Source organism: Nanorana parkeri, unplaced genomic scaffold, assembly GCF_000935625.1.
Source record: "Nanorana parkeri isolate BGI_ZX_2015 unplaced genomic scaffold, ASM93562v1 scaffold612, whole genome shotgun sequence".
In the NCBI taxonomy this organism is placed as follows: domain Eukaryota; kingdom Metazoa; phylum Chordata; class Amphibia; order Anura; family Dicroglossidae; genus Nanorana; species Nanorana parkeri.
The window spans coordinates 962,392-982,866 of record NW_017306880.1 but is presented as its reverse complement, the minus strand read 5'-3'; the positions used below and the strand labels follow the sequence as shown (position 1 = coordinate 982,866).

The 20,475-nt window shown below is 41.4% G+C and overlaps 1 protein-coding gene across 4 annotated transcripts in view; it reads left to right on the top strand.

Annotated features, from left to right (window-relative positions):
• The first annotated feature begins 3,171 nt into the window (after positions 1 to 3,171).
• The window catches only part of TYSND1 (trypsin domain containing 1), a 58,327-nt gene continuing 41,023 nt past the window's right edge, over positions 3,172 to 20,475 (top strand). The window contains exons 1-5 of one of the 4 annotated variants that reach the window (XM_018562919.1): positions 3,172 to 4,431; positions 5,199 to 5,329; positions 6,577 to 6,762; positions 8,381 to 8,598; positions 13,381 to 13,387. In XM_018562919.1, the coding sequence (XP_018418421.1) occupies positions 3,182 to 4,431; positions 5,199 to 5,329; positions 6,577 to 6,762; positions 8,381 to 8,598 (1,785 nt within the window). In that variant the 5' untranslated portion in view covers positions 3,172 to 3,181 and the 3' untranslated portion in view covers positions 13,381 to 13,387. Of the gene's footprint in view, positions 4,432 to 5,198; positions 5,330 to 6,576; positions 6,763 to 8,380; positions 8,599 to 13,380; positions 13,388 to 13,609; positions 13,618 to 17,917; positions 17,924 to 20,475 lie in introns of all 4 variants that reach the window. The other 3 variants (XM_018562921.1, XM_018562923.1, XM_018562922.1) reach the window with 3 other exon arrangements.

The following is a 20,475-nucleotide window of genomic DNA, read 5'->3' as shown; positions in this document are numbered from 1 at the left end:
GGAAAGACATAACAGGTGAAACTCGAATAATTAGAATATCGTGCAAAAGTAATTGCAGTAAGTGCTGCAAAAGGGGCCCAAACCAAGTACTGAGTACATATGCATGCTTGTACTTTTCAGAGGTCCGATATTGTTCTATGTACAATCCTTGTTTTATTGATTGCATGTAATAATCTACTTTTTTGAGGTTGTGGATTTGGGGTTCTTGGGGTTTTCATGAGCTGTAAGCCATAATCATCACAATTATGACAAATCACGGCTTGAACTATCTTGCTTTGCATGTAATGAGTCTATCTCATATATTAGTTTCACCTTTTAAGTTGCATTAGTGAAATAAATGAACTTTGCACGATATTCTAATTATTCGAGTTTCACCTGTAGATTGCAACGAAGGATTGTTTGAATGGTGGATAAAGACCCTCAATCAACTTCCAAACAAGTTCAAGCTGACCTTCAGGCACAGGGTACAACTGTGTCAGCTCGTAGTATACGTTGCCATCTGAATGAAAAGGGACGCTATGGTAGGAGACCCAGCAGGACCCCACTGCTGACACTGAAACATAAAAAAGCCAGATTGGAGTTTGCCAAAACTTACCTGAGGAAGCCAAAATCCTTTTGGGAGAATGTGCTATGGACAGACGCAACAAAATGACAGCGTTTTGGTAAAGCTCATCACTCTACTGTTTTCAGAAAAAGAAATGAGGACTTTAACGAAAACAAATACAGTCTCTACAGTCAAACATGGTGGAGGTTCACTGATGTTTTGGGGTTGCTTTGCTGCTTCAGGCCCTGGATGTCTTAACTGTGTGCATGGCATTATGAAATCTAAAGAATAACAAAGAATTCTGGGGTGCAATGTAGGGCCCTGTGTCAGAAAGTCAGGTCTCCGTCAGAGGTCATGTGTCTTACAGCAGGACAATGACCCAAAACACACGTCAAAAAGCACCCAGAAATGGTTTCAGACAAAGTGCTGGAGAGTACTGGACTGGCCAGCAATGGGCCCAGATGTGAATCCCGTGGAGAGATCTGAAAACAGCAGTTGGGAAAAGGAGCCCTTCTAATCTGAGAGACCTGGAGCAGTTGGCGAAAGAAGGATGGTCCAAAATTCCTGTAGAAAGGTGTAAGAAACTCATTGATGGTTACAGGAAGCCATTGATTTCAGGTTTTTTTTCCAAGTGCTGTGTGACCAAATATTAATTGAGGGTGCCAATAATTTTGTCCCGTCCATTTTTGGAGTTTTGCGTGGAATGCCGAAAACATTTGTAATTGCAACAATTTCTGCGCGTAGTGGTGCGTTATCTGACAGAGATGCAGGGGTGCCAATATTTTTGCACATGACGGTATCTAACAGGGGTTCTATCCTTTCCCCTACTCTTATTTCTGTCTGTGATGATGATGGCGATTTCCCCTGACTTCCTGACAGGTAAGATGCCAGCAGGACAGGAAAAGAGAGGATTTAGCTCGATGTCAATGACATCGGTTTAAGACGCTTCTGTGATCATTTGGAATTGATTGACAGGTTATTGAGAAACATTTGCGCAATTATCGCAGGGCCTACAAATTTAGTATCACCATCTTTTTATTCTACCGGGCCTGCGCTTTCAGAAAATATATGGTTTGGGGGGTCTTTTACAAACGCTAGCAACGCAGCAGTTGAAGATCAAACCAATAGGAAAAAATTGCAGAAAATTCAATAATGGCTTGGCCAGCTGATTTGAAAAATGTTCCGGAGGGCTTGGCAGCGAAAGGGTTAAAGGGTTAGTCCACCTTTGGATCATATATCATGTTACACCCATGTTTCAGGGGTACCTCTGTACAGACCTGGGTTGGGTGTACACAATGCAGAAGCCTGCACATTGCACCCATAGAATGCCCTGACTGAAGTTGCAATACTCTGCAGGCTTAAATGCATTTAATAAATGTTTGCAAAAGGTGGACTATGCCTTTAACCTGCAGGTGACCTTCTGAACGTCATTTCACCTACTTCAAGCAGCTTTTGCATTCCCATAGACTCGTATTATCAGAGTGCAAAGCCCCCTTGAAGCAAACAATATTCTTGGCTGGCCATACACATGAAGCTGATTTTTATGACTGGTTCCTTCTCACAAGACTGTCTTATTTGGTTATACGTTTCAGAACACCCTCGGAAGGGTTCATTGGCGAGGCAACGAACGTGGCACAAACAAGTCACTTCCCTTTCTGGCCTTCTAGGATATGTGGTGAATCTGGCGCCCCCTCAGGACGCTAAGTGTATTGCTCTGAACACTGTGCAGGGTAAACTCCCCGCCAATCCGGGGATGACAACGGCTCATGTCATCCAATGAAATCTGTAGATACAACGCGGCAGCCTATTGGTTGGAAGGTTCAGCATGTGACAGCTGCTCCTGTCATCCAATGAAATCTGCAGATACAACGTGGCAGCTTATTGGGCGTGTGGTTGAACATATGACAGCGGTTTCTGTCACCCAATGAAATCTGCGGCAGCCTATTGGGTGAGAGGCTAAGCCACACATAACACGTGCATGGGGGTGTCAACTTCCTGGTCAGGCGGCTGTCAGTGAACTTTGAATCTGTACACACGGTGCTTCTAGTGAACTGGAAATGTAGCAAGGTCGGCTCCGAACTGATGTGTCAGGGATGCACGTATACTTGGATTACAGGGACGGGTGGATGACATCGTCCTGCTTACTTGTAAAACATACCTGGAGATAGTTATGACTGGAAGGGGGATGAAGAAATGGAGTGATTGATGACTGATTGCCCAGATTCTCATTGTACGGAGTTTCTGTTGTTTTTGCTTAGACTGAACATAAGTTTATCTGAAACGTTTATTTAAGTACATTCCCCAAAGGGCATACATCCATTGTTATGTGCGCCAAATGTCTTGCAAATCCAAATATCACCTTGCAAAAAGATCAGTGATATAATTACTGTGCTGCAGAGAGCTCTGTCCACTACATGCTGCCTGTAGAAAACTAGAAGAGGGGGTGGAGACAAGACCAGCCACTCTGCACAAGGAGAAAGATCAGCAATGACTGGTCTTTATGATAAGAAGCACCTATACAGGGAAAGTTTCACACTGGATTACTGCACAGATCTAAAATAAATACACAAAGTGCACCAAGATTCAAGGAAGAAGACACTTTCCTCTTGTATTTAGACATTTGCATTTAGCTTTAACATGATCAAGTCTCACTTGCTGCTTGCGGAACTGAGCGGCTGTGTTGTAACTACCTCTCAAACACAATCATCCCCTCCTGGACAGAATAACAGCAATGTCCACTCGGATCTTTATAGAGGAGGCAATGAGAAGCCCTTTTCTCCAGCTGGAAGTGAAGGCGATGGACTATGGAGCTGCAGTGGAGTGATATTAGACCGGGGCACAGGGATTGTCATCTGTCAAGCAGCTGTGTTTTTTCCTTTCTTGAAGGAAAGGGATCGCCCTTTTTCTTCCTCTGATCATACCGTGCTCTCAGCAGACAACTTCCCATCAGATTTATTGATTCAAGTTGAATGCTGGTCTAAACCAAAGATAGATGCAGAACAGGAAACCCACTTTAACCATCAGGTGTTGGACCAGAGGTCTGGACTTGGCCTAGTCCCCGTGTCAAAGCCACAAAGCCAGCGAACGCAGCACACTGCTGAACTTCTTATGCTTTTACCGTGTCCTGAGTTTCAATTGGCCTTTTCTAGATTATTCAGGAAAGAAGACAGTTGGGTGTTTTCCAGTGAAGAAGAAAAAGAATATGGAGAGTTCCAGAAGGATCTGGAGTACCTTCATTGGTTTGCTGTTTTGAAGCTGCAAAGCCCACTTCGCCAAGCAAAGAGCAGAATGGACATCATGAAATCCTCTGGACTAGTTAAAGGCAGTGCAGTGTTTGCATGCAGCTCTCCATTCGGCTCCTTTTACCCTGACATCTTCCTGAACACCGTTAGTAAAGGAGTCTTAAGCAACACCGCCGGAGATGGAAACGTTGTAATGCTTACTGATGCCCGTTGTCTACCAGGGTCAGAAGGAGGGGGCGTATTCTTATTTGAAAATGGACGTTTGCATTTGGTAGGAATAATAGTGACCCCGCTGTGCTGGAAGGCTAATGAATGGGTAGGATTGACTCTGGCGTGTTCTATAAGCCATATCATTGATAACATTATAAAGGCTCTTGGCAAGGCAGATATCCCTATGAAAAAGGAATTGGCAGCATTGGAGATGGGACACTGCATTGTGGACAAACCTAAGAGAGGTGCAAGACCTTTAGAACATCTGATGGCAGTTGCGGTTCTAGTGGATTCGGGCCAGTCATGGGGATCGGGGGTTCTGTTGAAACCAAAACTAGTGCTGACCTGCCGACATGTGGTGAGAGATTCATCCAAGGTCTCTGTGAAGATCCAGAATGATAAAATGACAAGTGGAGATCACTATGCTTTTAAAAGGTAGGCCGCACATATTTAAAAAAGCTTTAGGAACTCTTACATACTAGCTTTGGGTAAAGGTGACCCCGCTAACTAGGAAGCTTGGTTAGCTATTTGCAGTAGAGTGAGATAGTCCCAGGGTGTTATACAGCAGTACGTTGTCATCTGCAGGAAGCTTACAATATTCCATCATACTTGATTACTGATTGGTCAGAGATAGAGCTTCAGCTAAAGACTATTCCCCACACCTACTCCTTCTTATTTCTTCCCACGTCCCTGTGCCGATCGTGGATGTGGGCTGGCAGTGAGGCGAAGAGGGGGTGCGGCGTGTGAATGCGGGCGGGTCTGGCAGCGGCGAGCGTGAGGTGGGGAGGAAGTGCGGCGTGCAACGTGTGTGGAGCCCTGAACAGGGCCAACTAATCGGAATCCGATTAATCGATGATTGAAAAAGTTGACAACTTTTTCTATAATCGATTTAGTCGATTAGTTGTTGCAGCCCTAGTTAGAGAGGGTCAACTGAGGAAGTTCTTTGTCCATGTCTGCAGCAGACTGACAACCGTATTCTCTCAGTGTGCCTTGGCTGGCTAGTTTACAGACAAAGTTCTCTTAAAAAAACATATTTCCTGTTCTTAAAGCATAATATCACCTTTTTGTCCCAAGCTGCATCCAGGGTTTATGTTTCTCCTCAGTCCATACCTGAAACATCATGAAGATGTTAGGTCATTGGTTAATCCCAAAAAGTTTTTGCCATGCAAAAAATAGATAATTATCTCTGAAAACATTTGTAGGTTTCATGCTGTCAGGGGCAACGTGGTGTTTTCAACGCACGAATCCTCTCCCTTTGACATTGCCGTCATACAACTGGAAGAAGATATCCCTGGTATACCTGAACCGGTTTTGGCATCTGGCTACTGTACAGGTTTGTTGGTATTTATCTGTATTCCAAAAAGTACTGAGTCATTGGACCTTTTCAGTGCAATAGTAAGTGAATGTAGCTTTATTTCATTTTTTACTCTGCACAAATGGAGGAGAATTTTAAAGGCGACAGATTAGCAGAAAGGTCACTGAGGTCTGAACCAAGGTCTGTAGAAGACAGTGTTGAGTGACCTCCCCACACATCCAGCTATACCCTATATTTCCAAAAGTATCGGGAAACCCCTCCAAATCATTGGATTCAGTTTGTTCCAATCACCTCCATGGCCACAGCATTTATTTTTTTTTGGAAGGAGAGGTAGGCAATGACAGCCTCCATGTTTTCCTCATGACAGGTTTCTTTTGATGTTACACTACTGTATGTAAAGACTTTGCATGTTTGTTCTCCAGGCCTGGACTTAGTCACGGTAATTTATCTGCATATCAAGTTCTCTCTTCCTCTTTCTTCTTTTTATTCAGTCTAATACCTTGCAAGCTTCCTTCCTGGGTCCTTATATAACAAGCTCATGTCACAACCTAAAAGACCAGGATAAGGATTCATATATCCTTGTGCAAATCTTTGGGAATTGAGGCGTATCTGTCTTGTGGGACTTGTGTGCCTGGTGCTTGGCTGAGCTTTCTATGAATTTGCAGTGTTTGAACAGCAGGCAGCTCTATGAACAAGATTTGCAGTGAATTATGCCCACTAGATGGCACATAGAAAATTCCTATTGCTCCATCTATTGGCCATAATGCATTGGAAATTTCATTTGCAGAGTGGTTCACCATGCAAACAGTTTGTAAATACACTCCTATGTATTGGTGCAACCATATTTATACCTTTTGTACATGAATCTTTATTACTATTTTCTGTCAAAAGGTCTTGATTTTTAGTTGCAACAGCAGCTGCTTGAACTCTTTTTGAAGAAATATAGTTATCAGGAGATGCTTCAGCTTCAGCTCTCTCCATTTATACCTGAAGAAGAAATATGATTTGTCACAATGATGTAAAAAGCAGCATGTCTTAAAGCAGATGTGAAGCAAGATTGGGTTCCTGGAAGGAAGAAAATGAGAGAACTGAGGGTAGTTGCCAAGCCAATGTTTTGTTCTATCACATTTAGATCTATGGTCTTACCAGTGACAGTGCATTTTTATTAACAGGCTGAAATGTTTTTGATATACTAAATCTAATATTTTCCTAATTTGAATAATAAGATATGCTGAAAATGCAACGCATTTCCATATTTTTGGCAGGAGAGGATGTTTGCATTGTTGGGTTTGGGGCACTGGGAGAACGCAGCGGCCCATCTGTGACATCTGGAGTCCTGTCATCAGTCATATCTGTTGGTGATGTCCCAGTCATGTTGCAGACATCATGTGCCGTCCATGGAGGTTCCAGCGGAGGACCTTTGTTTGCTGTTCAGTCTGGAGAACTACTAGGTAAAAAGTGGAACAATGTATTGGTTATTTAGTTTTGTATGTTCTCTTTATTTTCATGTGACATTGAACCTTACATGATCTATACAAAATGGTCACCTTTCTAGTGGGCCACCAATTGCTCCAGGCTGACGCTGTTTAAAACCAATATTTCAGTTCTTGGTTGGTTCTGGAGTGTTGGGGGACACCTATCCTTTTGGACCAGACTCAACAACTAAACCGCCATACAGATCGGGTATATTTGTCTGCCTGGGAGTCACAGGTGTGCTGCACAGATACGTGCAAGCCAAGCTGTACAAATCAATGACAGGATGGCTAGAGCCGTGGCTGTAAGGGAATACTTGCAAATCCCAATGTCTACATGTTGACCAGGACTTGCGCACTGCCCTGAACTCAGACCCTCTGTGCTGCCTGTGCGCTGTATGGCCATTTCCGGGCCATGTGCATGAGGCCTGAAAAGTAAATGTATCCTACTCCCTGTCCACTCATAAAATACAATAAATAAAAACCTATACTATTATATAGTAGACTATTTATTTTTCCCCAGTCTCAGGCTACCAGGCACCAAGACTTTGCTTGGAAGTTGATGGGATTTGAGTACAGGTACAGGCTAATGACTGGCAATTTGAGCAGATTAAGTGCTGCTTTAATTTTTTAAATGCAGTAAGTTTGGAGTTTTAGTGATACCCTGTATTGGCTGACTTAAGTTATTAAAGATGCAAGCTTTTGGGATGCCTTAGATCATTAGTAGACAAATGAATATGGAATTCAAGAGGCAGTCTGGCTTATCCAGGAGTCAGCAGAATTTTTTCTTAGGAGCCAGCTTAATTGACCAATAGAGAAAACTTCAAATGTTAGGCACCAACTTTAATTTTTAAGAAGCATTGGTAAACTGGCTCCTAGAATATGTCCTGTCCTGCCTTTGATCCCTTCTTCAAGCTTTTTACAGTTGTACAAAGCCTAAAGAAGGGATCCAAATCATCTGGAAAGCTTGCATCTTTGATAACATATGCTGGCCAATGAAGGGTATTAGTTAAACTCCAAATGTTCTGCATTAATTGATGGCTAACACAGTGCAATAGTGTGCTAATGTTTTAAATGGAAACTATGAGGATAGAAATATGGAAACTGCCATAGTTGCTCTGTAACTGTTTCAGGTCAGGAAGACAGAAAGTTTAAAAGCCAACTCATGAGCATGGCCCTATTTTGAATTTAGATCCATCCAAAATATAAATGGCAGAATCACAAGAGCTTCCTCAATTAGTTGCAAGATTGTGAATTGAAGCACCATACTTTTTTTATTTATAGAAATAGCTAACACGTTTCGGGGGCTCATACAAATACCCCCCTTCATCAGGATTTACTAAAGGAGAACATGTGTCTTGAGCAGCTGATTAGGCAGTCCTGATACATGATCTTCCTTAGTGTGTCTCTACACTGAATCTGCATTAGCGAAGGAAGGTGTCTGCTACTTATTCCTAATTCTGATGTCTCCAAGTAAGAGACAACTGTTTGCTATCACTGTCTAAAAGAGAAGCAGTATTATTTATTATTATTTATGTTAGTCTGGGTAAATTATATATTTTTGTGTTTTTTCTTTTCCTGTTTTCTTTTATTATAGGGATTGTTGCAAGTAACACAAGAGATAACAGTACAGGGGCAACATACCCCCATTTAAATTTCAGTATCCCTGTCACCATTCTGCAAGCAGCATTAGACAGATATATAGAATTTGGGGATTTGCGGAGCTTGGGAGAGCTTAATAAGGCTGGGCTTGCAGTGCGAGATGTGTGGCGACTACAGAGATCTCCTGAAAATGTTTTCCAGAGCAAGTTATGAGTCTCTCGTAAGTACTGTTGGACTACATACATGATGAAATAAAGAGGATGTTCAGGAAAAAGTTACAGCAGAACTCTAGCACACAACAAAACTAACGTTTGAAATACATGTATTTACTGTTTTACCTGCTAAAGGATTTATAATTCTGATTAGTCGAGTTTATGATTCAGACATCTTTGCCAGACAACATAGGCAGGTGATTCCCTTATTTCTTTGTTCAGCTTTGCAGCTTCCTTTGGCACCTCCTACACCTGCAACCTTCTCATTGGACCATGAGTGAGCATCATCACCTCTGCCCAAAAGCAGGGAGGTGATCCGTGAAGCCTAACTAGAAAGTAGTGGAGTGCTCTTTCTGGCTGTGCAGTGTATCAGAAGGGTGTGAATCACAAGACTATCTAAACAGTACAAATCCTCTGGCAGGTAAAACAGTAAAGATGTATGCATTTCAATGGAGTGTTTTGCTTTATGTGTGGAGTTCTAAATCAAGCTGTTTCCACTTTGAGATGGATACTATTCAATGATATGAGACCTTTAGCCCTCATTCATACTGTAATCGGCCTGCACGTACAGCTCCGTGCTGCGTGCGGGGCCGTACCAAGCAGCTCCCGGGAAGGACAGGTGCTGCGTGTGATTAGTACGCAGCCCCCATCCTTCTCTATAGGACTACGTGGCCGTACGCCCCCCCTACGCTCACCTCAAGTGCAGGTCCTTAGGGTTGCGTGTTTTCCGGCTCGGACACAGACAGGATCCATCCTGTCAGCGTACTAGTACGCTCACCCGCATGGACATGCAGGGCTGGTGAGCGTAGGGGGGCATACAGCCGCGTAGTCCCATAGAGAAGGACGGGGGCTGCGTACTAATCGCACGCAGCACCTGCCCTTCCCAGGAGCTACTTAGTACGGCCCTGCACGGAGCTGTACATGCGGGCTGATTACAGTGCGAATGAGGGCTTAGGCAACCTGTTGTGAGGCAATCATAGATTTCTGACATCTTCTGAAACAATACTAGCTGCTTAGTGACCATGCTGCCCCTCTTTCTTTAAAGGGGAATTCCAGCTTGTAAAAAAACTAACCCTTGTAGTGGGGCTACCCCTGCCCTGCAAGGATTACCTGCTCATTTTTTTCTAGAGGTGATGATAAAGAAGAAATAGTCCTCAGTCCTGCAGCAGTGACCGCCTCCGCTCTGGCTGTGAAATGTCCCTCAGCGTCTTCGCCTCCAATCCACTTGTATTAGACGTCTTGGGACCTTAGACCTCAGGAGCCCAGGGGAGAAGAGGCTGCGGGACAGGTCTAGCCAGGCGAAACCAAGGATGGGATGAGTATTTCTTCTTCATTATCACTCCTAGAGAAAAACAAGCAGTTAATCCTTGCATTGCATGGCTAGCCCCACTGCAAGGGTTAATTTTTCTACAAGCTGGAGTTTTTTTAAATATTTTGAGTCACTAATATGGGGGAAGTTAGCAGTTAAAGACCTCTCTATTATCTCTAACTTTCCTGATCTACATAATTGTTCATTGTAGACCATAACAGCCAGGCAACATGGATTTTCAGAAGGAAAACAACAATGGCTGCCTCCACAGTTCTCATATGACAAGTTTACTTTTATCATTGATAGAGAACAGGGGGCTGTACAAGCCTTTTTTTTGATCATTCCTTGTAAGAGGGCTTTACATGTGACTAGCTCATGCCGGGGAAAAAAACTAATTTAGATTTTTCTACAATTACTTTTGTTTTTGTTCATTTTTGTTGTTGTTCAGGTGATCAGTCATTTTCTATACACAAAATTGGGGAAGAAGGGACTACATGAGACTAATCATGGTTGCAATTGCAAGAAAAGGAAGAAGAAAAAAAACTTCTAATACTGCAATGTGACTGAAGAAGATGTGGAAGATTGTGCTGACTGCGTGACTTTTGTCCATGAACTTTATGAAATGAAAAAGCATTGTGATCCAAATCAAGGAATGGATTGCCTGCACTATTTAGTAATACTATTGCACAATGAAAGTCTGCTTTTGTAGTGGTAGAGGAAGTGCCGCTGTAGATGGTGAATCAGGCAGCCGCAGTCTTCTAGTCTTCTGCTTCCCCATAGAAGTTGGGGTGCTGAGTCTTGTCAATCACTGAACAGCCTCCCTCTTTGAGTAGAGGGGAAATACTCTATAAATTATTCGTAGCCAAAGATAAACTTTTCCTTTTTGTTTCCTAACCTGGCCAGGGGACAGGAAACAGACAATCTAATTGGTTTCCAGGAAGGAACAATAAAAAAGACACCTCTTCTTCCAGGCAATCTATACATGAGGTCCTTTTGTTTCCATACGAATAGAAATTATAACACGCCTACGCAGCCTTCAGTCATTTTTTTCTCTGCACTATAAGGGTTGGATGTAGCGTTTAGATCCTGAATAATTACTATTTGTTAAGACTGCCCAAGGTTTCACTTGACTGTAACTTTCTTCAAAAGCTTCTGAACACTAAACAGTGTATAATGCGTTGCCTCTGACTGCTAAAAATAATGGAAGGCATTCGGAGTCTGATTGCTGATAGAGTTGTTTTTATTTGGAAATGTTTATCAAAAATCAGAGCACCACTGGAAATATTAAAACTACAACCTAATTAGCATTATTTAGCAGCTCATTTGTTTAAACAGTGTGTGCCGGTCTATGCAGACATGACGCCGTGACCCACTTTTGGGTCGCGACCCACGAGTTGAGAACCACTGGTGTAATGTATGCTATGCCACTGATGATAATGAAGGAGATGAGGGCTGAAGTTTGGCTACCCCTGCTCTATGGTAATTAGACCGTCTATTGATTGGGGAAATATTGGGGGTCTAAACAGACCACTGATATTTCCCTTTTAAAATGGAAAAAGATTGCAGTCACAGTCTTCAATCTCTCTTTCTGCAGCCCCTGTTATAAATGAACAGGAAGCCTCTATACTGATTGCTCATGTTCATTCATAACTTGTGGAGATAGTACAGTTGGGCAAAAAAGTATTTAGTCAGCCACCAATTGTGCAAGTTCTCCCACTTAAAAAGATGAGAGAGGCCTGTAATTGGCATCATAGGTAGACCTCAACTATGAGAGACAAAATGAGAAAACAAATCCAGACATATCACATTGGCTGATTTGGAATGTTTTTTCTTGAAGTCGTTTCACTGGACATCCGACCAGCTTTCTCAATTCAGAATGACTTGTACAAAAAATTATCTGGGAATAAATATAGTGAATTTCGCTCCAATCCACATAATCTGTAAATCACAACCAGCTGTTGATTGCATTTGCATAATTAGAGTCTAGGAGGTGTTATTAACCTGCCTACAGAGAGGTGTTAAAACAGCATTGTATGTGGCAGACAATAGATGTCCCAGGACTCTACACCACCGGGCACAGGAAATCCCCACCAGAACGGAGGCCAAGATGAAGGAATTCAAACACCTCAGGGGGGCCCTTAAAACTTGCGGGTATGCAGACTGGGCTTTTGTCAAAACAGAAAGAAGAGGAAAGAATGCCAAGAGTACCAGTGAGAGTGAAAAGCATGACAAAGAATTTGGTCATCCCATATGTAGCTGCGGTGTCTGAGAAACTCAGAAGGGTTTTAAAAAACATCACATCCCTGTCTGCTTTAAACCCAGCCAATGTCTGACTATAGGAGCCAGAGAATTGACAGCTGAATGCGGAAGTCATGTAATACACACCACTTCCGCATTCAGAGATCGGAGAGGAGTTTAGCAGGGAGAACACTGCTGAACTCCCTGCCTTCTGACAGCCACTGAGCCGGTCCCGGGCCCCTAGAGGGGACAGTGGAACCAAAAATGGAAGGGGTGGTAGATCTGGAGGAAGGGCGGCTAGATGCAGGGCAGCACATACAAGCAATCGGACGGCTATAGAGCCGCCAATCGTTTGTATGTGTAACAGCCATTACCAGTTGTTTACACCCGTCAGTGTGTCCTGCTTGTGCTTTTTTTTCTGCACGCGATAAGCCGTATATTTACGTTTATTTTTTAACGGGCGGATGGCAAGTAGTTGATATCACTTTTAGTAATGTATTTCGTCACATTGTTTGTACACCTCCTAATAGTCATGCATATTTTGTGCAATAAACTGAAAAACACTAATAAACAATACAATGGGGGACATATATCAAGAAAATGAAGGACCCAATTAGTCACAAATCACATTGCTTCTCATTCAGAAAAGTCTCTGCGACAGATTTACAGTCCGGTGAGTCTGTATTCCTGGCAGCCAAGTGGGAGGGTTTCCAAAGTTCTGATACAGATTCATTACTGAAGATGTCAGAGATTTTCACTCTAAAAAGATGCATAATTAAGACATGATCAGGGTGAGGTTTTAACTTTACAGTATTTTTTTGGGGGGGATTTTTGACTCATTCTGTAACCTTGTAGTAAATATGTCTGATGGTCTATCTCACTACTCCTGTTTCGTATTGCTTTGTGTGGCAGAAATAATAAATGTCCCCTACAATGTCAAGGCACAGACATTTACAACTAGTTTCTGCATATATCAAATCTACCACTAGATGGCACACCTGCTTTTCATTTGCATCCCATGTACTTACTGCTTGTTGTTAGTACATTAGATAGGAGCACACCAGAAAATTGAATAAATCGGCTGTGCAAAATAATTTCATAGTAAATAAAAACTAACAATGGTTTTCAATTTTAATATGTCCTTATCATTAAGGACTCTGAGTAGGTAACAATGGCTGCCTCTCATCTAATCACGGTGTGCATATATTATTGTTTCTATTGAATTTCACTGCAAAGTGAATTTGTGATTCATGGAAATTGGTAAGGTGGTGCCTGATTGCCCTTCAAAGGGTTAAGATAATATCTAGTTTCTATGGCAACCCAAATGCAGAAGCTGTAGGTACGGAATAAACTGTTGTGTGAGTGCAGTAAGGCTTCTGGTCTCCCGTCTGATGTGAGGCACAATAAATTGATTTGGTTGCAGTATTTATACCACTCTTGTTTTCCGAATGCTGCCAACACTCCTAAGAGTTTGTTACAAAATGATTCCTGTGCTCTGCTTAAACAATATCCTACACGTCAGTCGTTGGAAACGAGATATACCCGTTGTCTCTAAAAACATGGCATTTTCTTTCTGTGTAGTCTGGCACAAATAGCCATTCAAGTCCATGCTTTATTTGTAGTTAAATAATATGTGAAGACCTCCAGCCAATGAGGTGGCTTCATGCCTTTGACGCGGCTGTCCATATTGATCCTGGTAATACTGTGAAATTAAGAGCTATATGATGTAAGGATAACAAATCATGCAGTGTAACTATGGAGGACAGTTGGTTGCTGTATAAGATTTTTTTTAGGTATTCCCCCAGTCATCCTCCAGGACAGCCACCTGAATGGAAGCTCCATCCACCTACCTGTGATCTCCTGTAAACTTGCATTGCATTTTTGGTTTGACTTGCAAACATGGAGGATCAGGAGAGCTAGATGGTGGTACCATCACTCTGGTGGAAAATCCCAGAAGGTCACATGGTGCCATCATCTGTGTACTTGAAGTGTGGGCTTGTTGTGCAAGGTGAGTGCAAAAGGGAGGAAATAAGTATGATGCTACGGTATGTCAGGTTCCTTAGAGTCTCTTCTTGGGACTGACAGCTGGGAGGCAGATTTCCATTACTGTTATAATGTTATAGACACAATAGAAAGTAAGAAAGGAAGGATAGACAGTTGTCACGGTACAGTTTTTTCTCTTGGAAGATTTTCCATCTGCTCCTGTGACCACTCAGTTTGGACTTTCTGTCACTGATGGTCACAGTCACAGCCAACATAACTAGCATTGAATATCCTGTCCCACACTACCACCCAAAATCGGTGTAGTAAGGGGAACGGCCAATGGTGAAACTGCACTACAGCAGAAATAGCCATCACTCCATAAACACTATGGATTAAACACAGAGGTGTTAGTAGCATATGCATTCAGCAAATCTATGTGAAAGCCACACTGCCCCATTTAATATATAGTGTTTATGGAGTGCTGGCTATTCCTGCTTAAGATATGTGCTGTGCCACATTAACTGCACACTCTACTATACTGATTTTGGGTGATAGTGTGGACAGGATGTTGAATGTTAGTTACCTTTCCTATATCGGCTGTGACTGTCTTGAGCACCACCACAACGTCTCTGCTACCATTTTCTGGGACATTCATACACAATGTAATAGTACTGCAACATGCACCTTGCATTACAATGCTAGTTATTGATTGCTGGGACACATTACAGTCTTCAGCTGCCTGTCTGCAGTGCTGGGATTCTGGTGTGTATCTGCATCTTTAAGGATGAATTGGTTACCTCCAGGCACACTGGCCTTTGATCCATTTATTTCTGTGCATGTCTCAGGTTGGAAGCTTTGTTAGATTAGGAACCACACTTTACAGATGGGTCCCACATTGATTTGCTGCAAATACTGTATATGCTACTAACACCTCTGTTTTAATACTAAGGGAATGATGCACAAATATTCCACCCAGCTATACAGCTATAGAAGCTTAGGAATTTTCTTTGCTCCTTGGCTCTATCTAGTGGTGGGAAGGAATGCAAACAGCATTTGCCCTGCTGTACGCTGGGCAGAGCATTAATACATCAGACCCATAGAGATTATGGAGTGCTGGCTATTTCTGCTTCACAACGAAAGCCTGACATGATTACTAATCCTTCCTTACTTTCTTCCGATTCAAACCTAAAAATAAACGTTTGGGCTGTAGATACACTTTTAAAAAAACGACTGTCCTTAGGAATCCTAGAAAACGATTTAGTAGTTGACTGGCTCACAAGTTTTTATGATTCTAAATTATAGATTCATAAGACCTATGAATTTATTATTACATTAATATTTTATAAATACATGTTTGTAAATCTAATGAATGTGCTGCATTTTCTTTTTGCATTGTTTTGGCAGAGGTATACTTTGAACATAATATTTCTGAGCATATTTTTGTCATATTCTCGTAATGCAGTTGAATTTGTTCTGATTATTGGAAATGTTTTTGTTTTTTTGTGAACGTTAAAGTAAAACTTCTGTTTTAAGAACTTGTATAGTATGGAAGCTTTCTTCACTCTCTATCTTTTGATAATGCCAAGCATAGAAGAATTTCAAACTACCAAAGAATATTTTTTTGGACGGTTCTTCCAAAGCTGATATTTCAGCAAAGGATGTATGTTTAATATTTCAAATATTCTTATCTCCTACTGTAGAATGAGATCCTAATAGGTTGGACTTGATGGACTAATGTCTTTATTCAACCTCAAATACTATGTAACTATGTAATATACTCACCTGTCCGTCGTCTCGTAATTGGTCCACAGCTCCGTCTCCCTATGCTGCTTAAGCCACGAAATTCAACTGCACGGCATTCTTGCAAAGGAATGAATGCCGGCAATTGACTGCTAGAGCCAAACCTCTCCCAACAGCAGTTTTACCTGCTCTCCACCCTGAAAACTACCTCCATTACTTGAATCTGTAAAGCTACCATGAAGTACTGTGTTTCCACACCCGAGAGACACTCATTAAGCTGAAGAAGCTGCTCCACCCTGAAAACTACCTCCATTTCTTGAATCTGTAAAGCTGCCATGAAGTACTGTGTTTCCACACCCGAGAGACACTCATCAAGCTGAAGAAGCTGCTACACCCAGAAAACTTCCTCCATTACTTGAATACGTAAAGCTGCCTTGCAGTACTTTGTTTCCACACCAGAGATACACTCATTAGGCTGACTACGCTGCTACCTCACCTGGCTGTTAACCCTTGCCTTGCTCTGTCTGTAGCAAGATACACTGACTACACTGCTACCTCACCTGGTTGTTAGCCCTTGCTTCTCTCAATGCTACCAAGTACGCTGATCAAGTTCATCAAACCTGGCTGTTAACCCTTGCTTCACTCTGTCTCTAGCAAGATACACTGACTTCGCTACTACCTCACCTGGTTGTTAACCCTTGCTTCCCTCAACTCTACGAAGTACGCTGATCAAGCTCATCACACCTGGTTGTTAACCCTATTCACAGCGTAGCAAGTTATTCTGAATTGCAGGAGTCTCTTCAATCTTTTCTACTTCCTAATTACAAAATTGCTCACTGACTACGGTTATATCCAGGATGCTCACAAGGACTTCCTACATGATTACTAAACTGCAAGTATTTATTATTTTGTAACATTGACTATTGCTGTTTCATGAGAATCTTGACAAGAAGTAACTTCCTCAAGACTTCTACAATCTTGTTATAGACTGTAGCCTCTCTCCACAACACATGTTGCCAACCATTTCAGTTATATGTACATTCCACATATCTTCCTGTATGAGAAAATAGTGTTACAAAACAATACACTGTTAAAAAAATAATCAAGCTGGTTCATTGATCTGTAGCTGAGATCCAATTCATTACAAATACTTGGCCAGGGTGTTAGACCTAAAGAGTCAAACTTGGTGTGCTTTGAGGGCTGCATTTAAAGTTAAATGGCTATTGCATTCCTATTTAGTGGCATAGCGGAATAGTGATGCATAGCGGAATAACGGAATAGTAACGGAATAGGGATGCATAGCAAAAGTATTACTGCAAAAGATCCAATTCAGCTTGTATTCCAGATCTCTAAACATGTTGAAAGCAAAACTCAAATACCAGTATACACCAATACGTATGCTAATGATACACAACGAAATCATCTGGTAGCTCCATCTGTAACATATTTGACAGCTCGCAGTGATGGGCTAATATGGGTGGCACATGGGGAAAAAAATGGCTGAGAGGCACATACACATGCCAGTGTAGCCTTCAAATGATCTGGCCCTCCATCAAGTCTGAATTATATCTCAATGAAGACACAGCCCATGTGCATGTTTATTATCCAAAGAGAAAGCCTGAAGCAAACATTCTCTGGAGATAGCCTACACTATTGTGAGCATCTATGTATACTTAAGTTGGAGTCTTCAGTCTGCATAGGTTTGTCCACCTTCAGCATCCCTGAACATAGTCTCCCTTCATTCACTGTTCTTTTTTCGTAAATTATTTTTTGTTTTTACATTACACAGCAGGAGGATTTCCATATCTCCTTTTGTAGCTAGACAACTAATGGGGAGCAGTTCAGAAATGTTTATAGGGAATTGCCCTAGAAGAGTGGTTCACAGTTCTGTTAAAGTTGTAACAGACCACCATAAAACTTCAAATCTTCATGTCTCATATCATTGTACAAAGAACCGTATTCAATCTGTATACTCCGAATCCTACTAGTCATTATTTTTGCCAATAATTTATCATCTCCATTTAAGAGAGATATAGGCCTATAAGAAGAGACAATTGTACCGTCTTTCAAAATTGAAATAGTACATGCTTCATTAAAATCTGGAAAGGAAGTACAATCACTCAAGATCTTATGTTAAACTTCTGTAAGCAAAGGACTAGTTTCCGATAACAATATTTTATAAAATTCTGCAGGAAACCCATCTGGTCCAGCTGTTTTGTTAATAGCGAGGGAGTTAACTGCTGCCTGAATGGGTCCTCTAGATGTCTGAAATGTGGGCAGGAATCGGCAGACTTATATCATGCTTTTTGGAGCTGCCTCAAGATAAAGTCCTTTTGGACGATATATCTAAGTATATTCGGCAAAACTTGGTTAATTATTTACCTCTCTGCAGCTTGGCCAATCTTTGGATTTTTAGACCTGCATGGAGTGAAAATCACTCCTGGATGCAGAAAGCTTTTGTCTATTATATCTTTAGTGGGGAAGAAAACAATCCTGCATCAGTGGATATATTCTGAACCATATTGACTGCCTTTAGGCGATCCCTAAAGACTCATCTCTTCAGGGAAGCCTATCCCACCTCAACCTAACCGGTCAACCATCACGTTCTCAAACAATTCATCCTTACGAAGCTCCCTCCTCATGTATCACTTCCCCCTCCCTTTTAGATTGTAAGCCCTCATGGGCAGGGCCCTCCTTACCATCTTGTCTTGAATTGTATTGTGATTGTAATGTCTGCCCTATATTGTAAAGCGCTGCGCAAACTGTTGGCGCTATATAAATCCTGTATAATAATAATAATTATAATAACCACATTCTCTAACCCTTTTTCCTCAACAAGAATATTCAAACTCAAAAGTTCTTTGATATATGGGAATCATTTATTGAATCTTTAGCGACAATTACAATTACATGTACAAAATGTATGCAATCTTTTATCTTGACACTGTGGTATACTAAGAGGTTGATTTTCAATGATCCCCTGATAATTATAGTTGAATAGAAGAAGAGAGCTTTTATTCCTTTGAGGTCGGTCGCTACAAAAATGTAATCTTTTTTTTTTTTCTTCTTATTTTGTTAATGTAATTACCCATGTAGTAAACTTAGAATGTAGGTATACTGTACCTGTTGTATACTTTATTCTGCTTTTTTTTTTCTTCTTTCCTTTTTCTTTACTCTTTTTTTTTTGTTAATATGTTTTGGTTTTTAAATTGATTATTGTCTCTAATAAAAAAAGAATTAAAGTAAATCTGCATTCTACAAGAATCAAAAACAAAGCAAAAAAAACCCCCAAAAAACATAAAGGGTACATATAGGCAAATGTACCTACTAATTTGCCCCAAGCCACTCTCTACAGCATGTGTTTTTTTTTGTTTTTTTACTTGTTCCTGTAGCAAAAAAATACCTTTTTTGTACTCTCTGTGACATCATTACCATACTTGTAAAATTCTTACAGGGGCAGCTGCTGGGAGGAGGGGTCAGCCGGATGCCCCCTGTCCGTTCCTATTGATAAAGGCACACTCCCAGAACTACATCTTCCAAGAGCCGTTTCCCTGCACACAGTGTGTGGGGAGGCCCTTGGGAGGCAGCATTGTTTTAGGTGGGAAACATGTATGCATGTAAAGAGGGACAGAGGTGTCAGGTGAATTTTTGTGATCCAGCAGAGAAAGACTCAGGCAGGGCTGACAATGCTGCAATGCAGCAAAAGCAGTGTTGTCAACCTACAATACATTCTAAATTCACTAGATTTCTCAGGATCCTTAGATATTTTTATGTACTTTCAGCATTTTTAAAGGGTTAAACTGCAGAGAAATGTTCATGTAATGCAGAGATGTGCTGCATTTTTCCCCAGGCTTAAACTTTAAATGTTTAGTAGAACTATGGGAGCACTTCAAGACTGATACAATGCTCTTTATTTTTCCTGCTTTTGTGGGAGCTCATTGCCACAAAGTGCTGACCTTTCTGTTATAGATCTATGTAATTATAACAGTTCCTCATGGCCAGTATTGGAAAAACAGCAATTATTTACCCCTTGGTGTAAAACAAAAGTGTAAATCATAATTATTTTTCTATGTAATACAGAATACTGAATCTTTTTTTTAGTAAACCTTTCATGTAGGGCAAAGATGGCTTCCTCAGTGGTAGTTGCGCTGCCTGTATGTCTGCTCCCTAACGCACACATACAGGCAGTCAGCTCTGTGACACGAAGACTGTTAAAAGTTCAGGCTTAGCGTTGCTGCAAAAAAAAAAAACTCTCTGGCCACTGTGCCTCTCACATAGGCAAGTGTAAGATGCTTTTTTCTTTTCTTTTTCTTTCCTCTTTTTTTTTTGTTAATATGTTTTGGTTTTTAAATTGATTTGAAAACATGCACTGTTAACAGACTCGGCATCATTGAAGAAGCTTGGCCACTGTGCTTGCCTTTGTAACAATTGAAGTGGCCAGGCCGGGAGCTCAGTAAGTGCATTGCAGTGGCCAGACAGGAAGCTGAGCCTTTTAAGCTCCACATTACTGAGCTGCATTGAGTAAGTGTACCCCCCCAAGGTTCCATTAGTACCATCATTGGCAGCACAGCCCTAGTTTTGTGATAGAACTATCGGGGCTTTGATTAA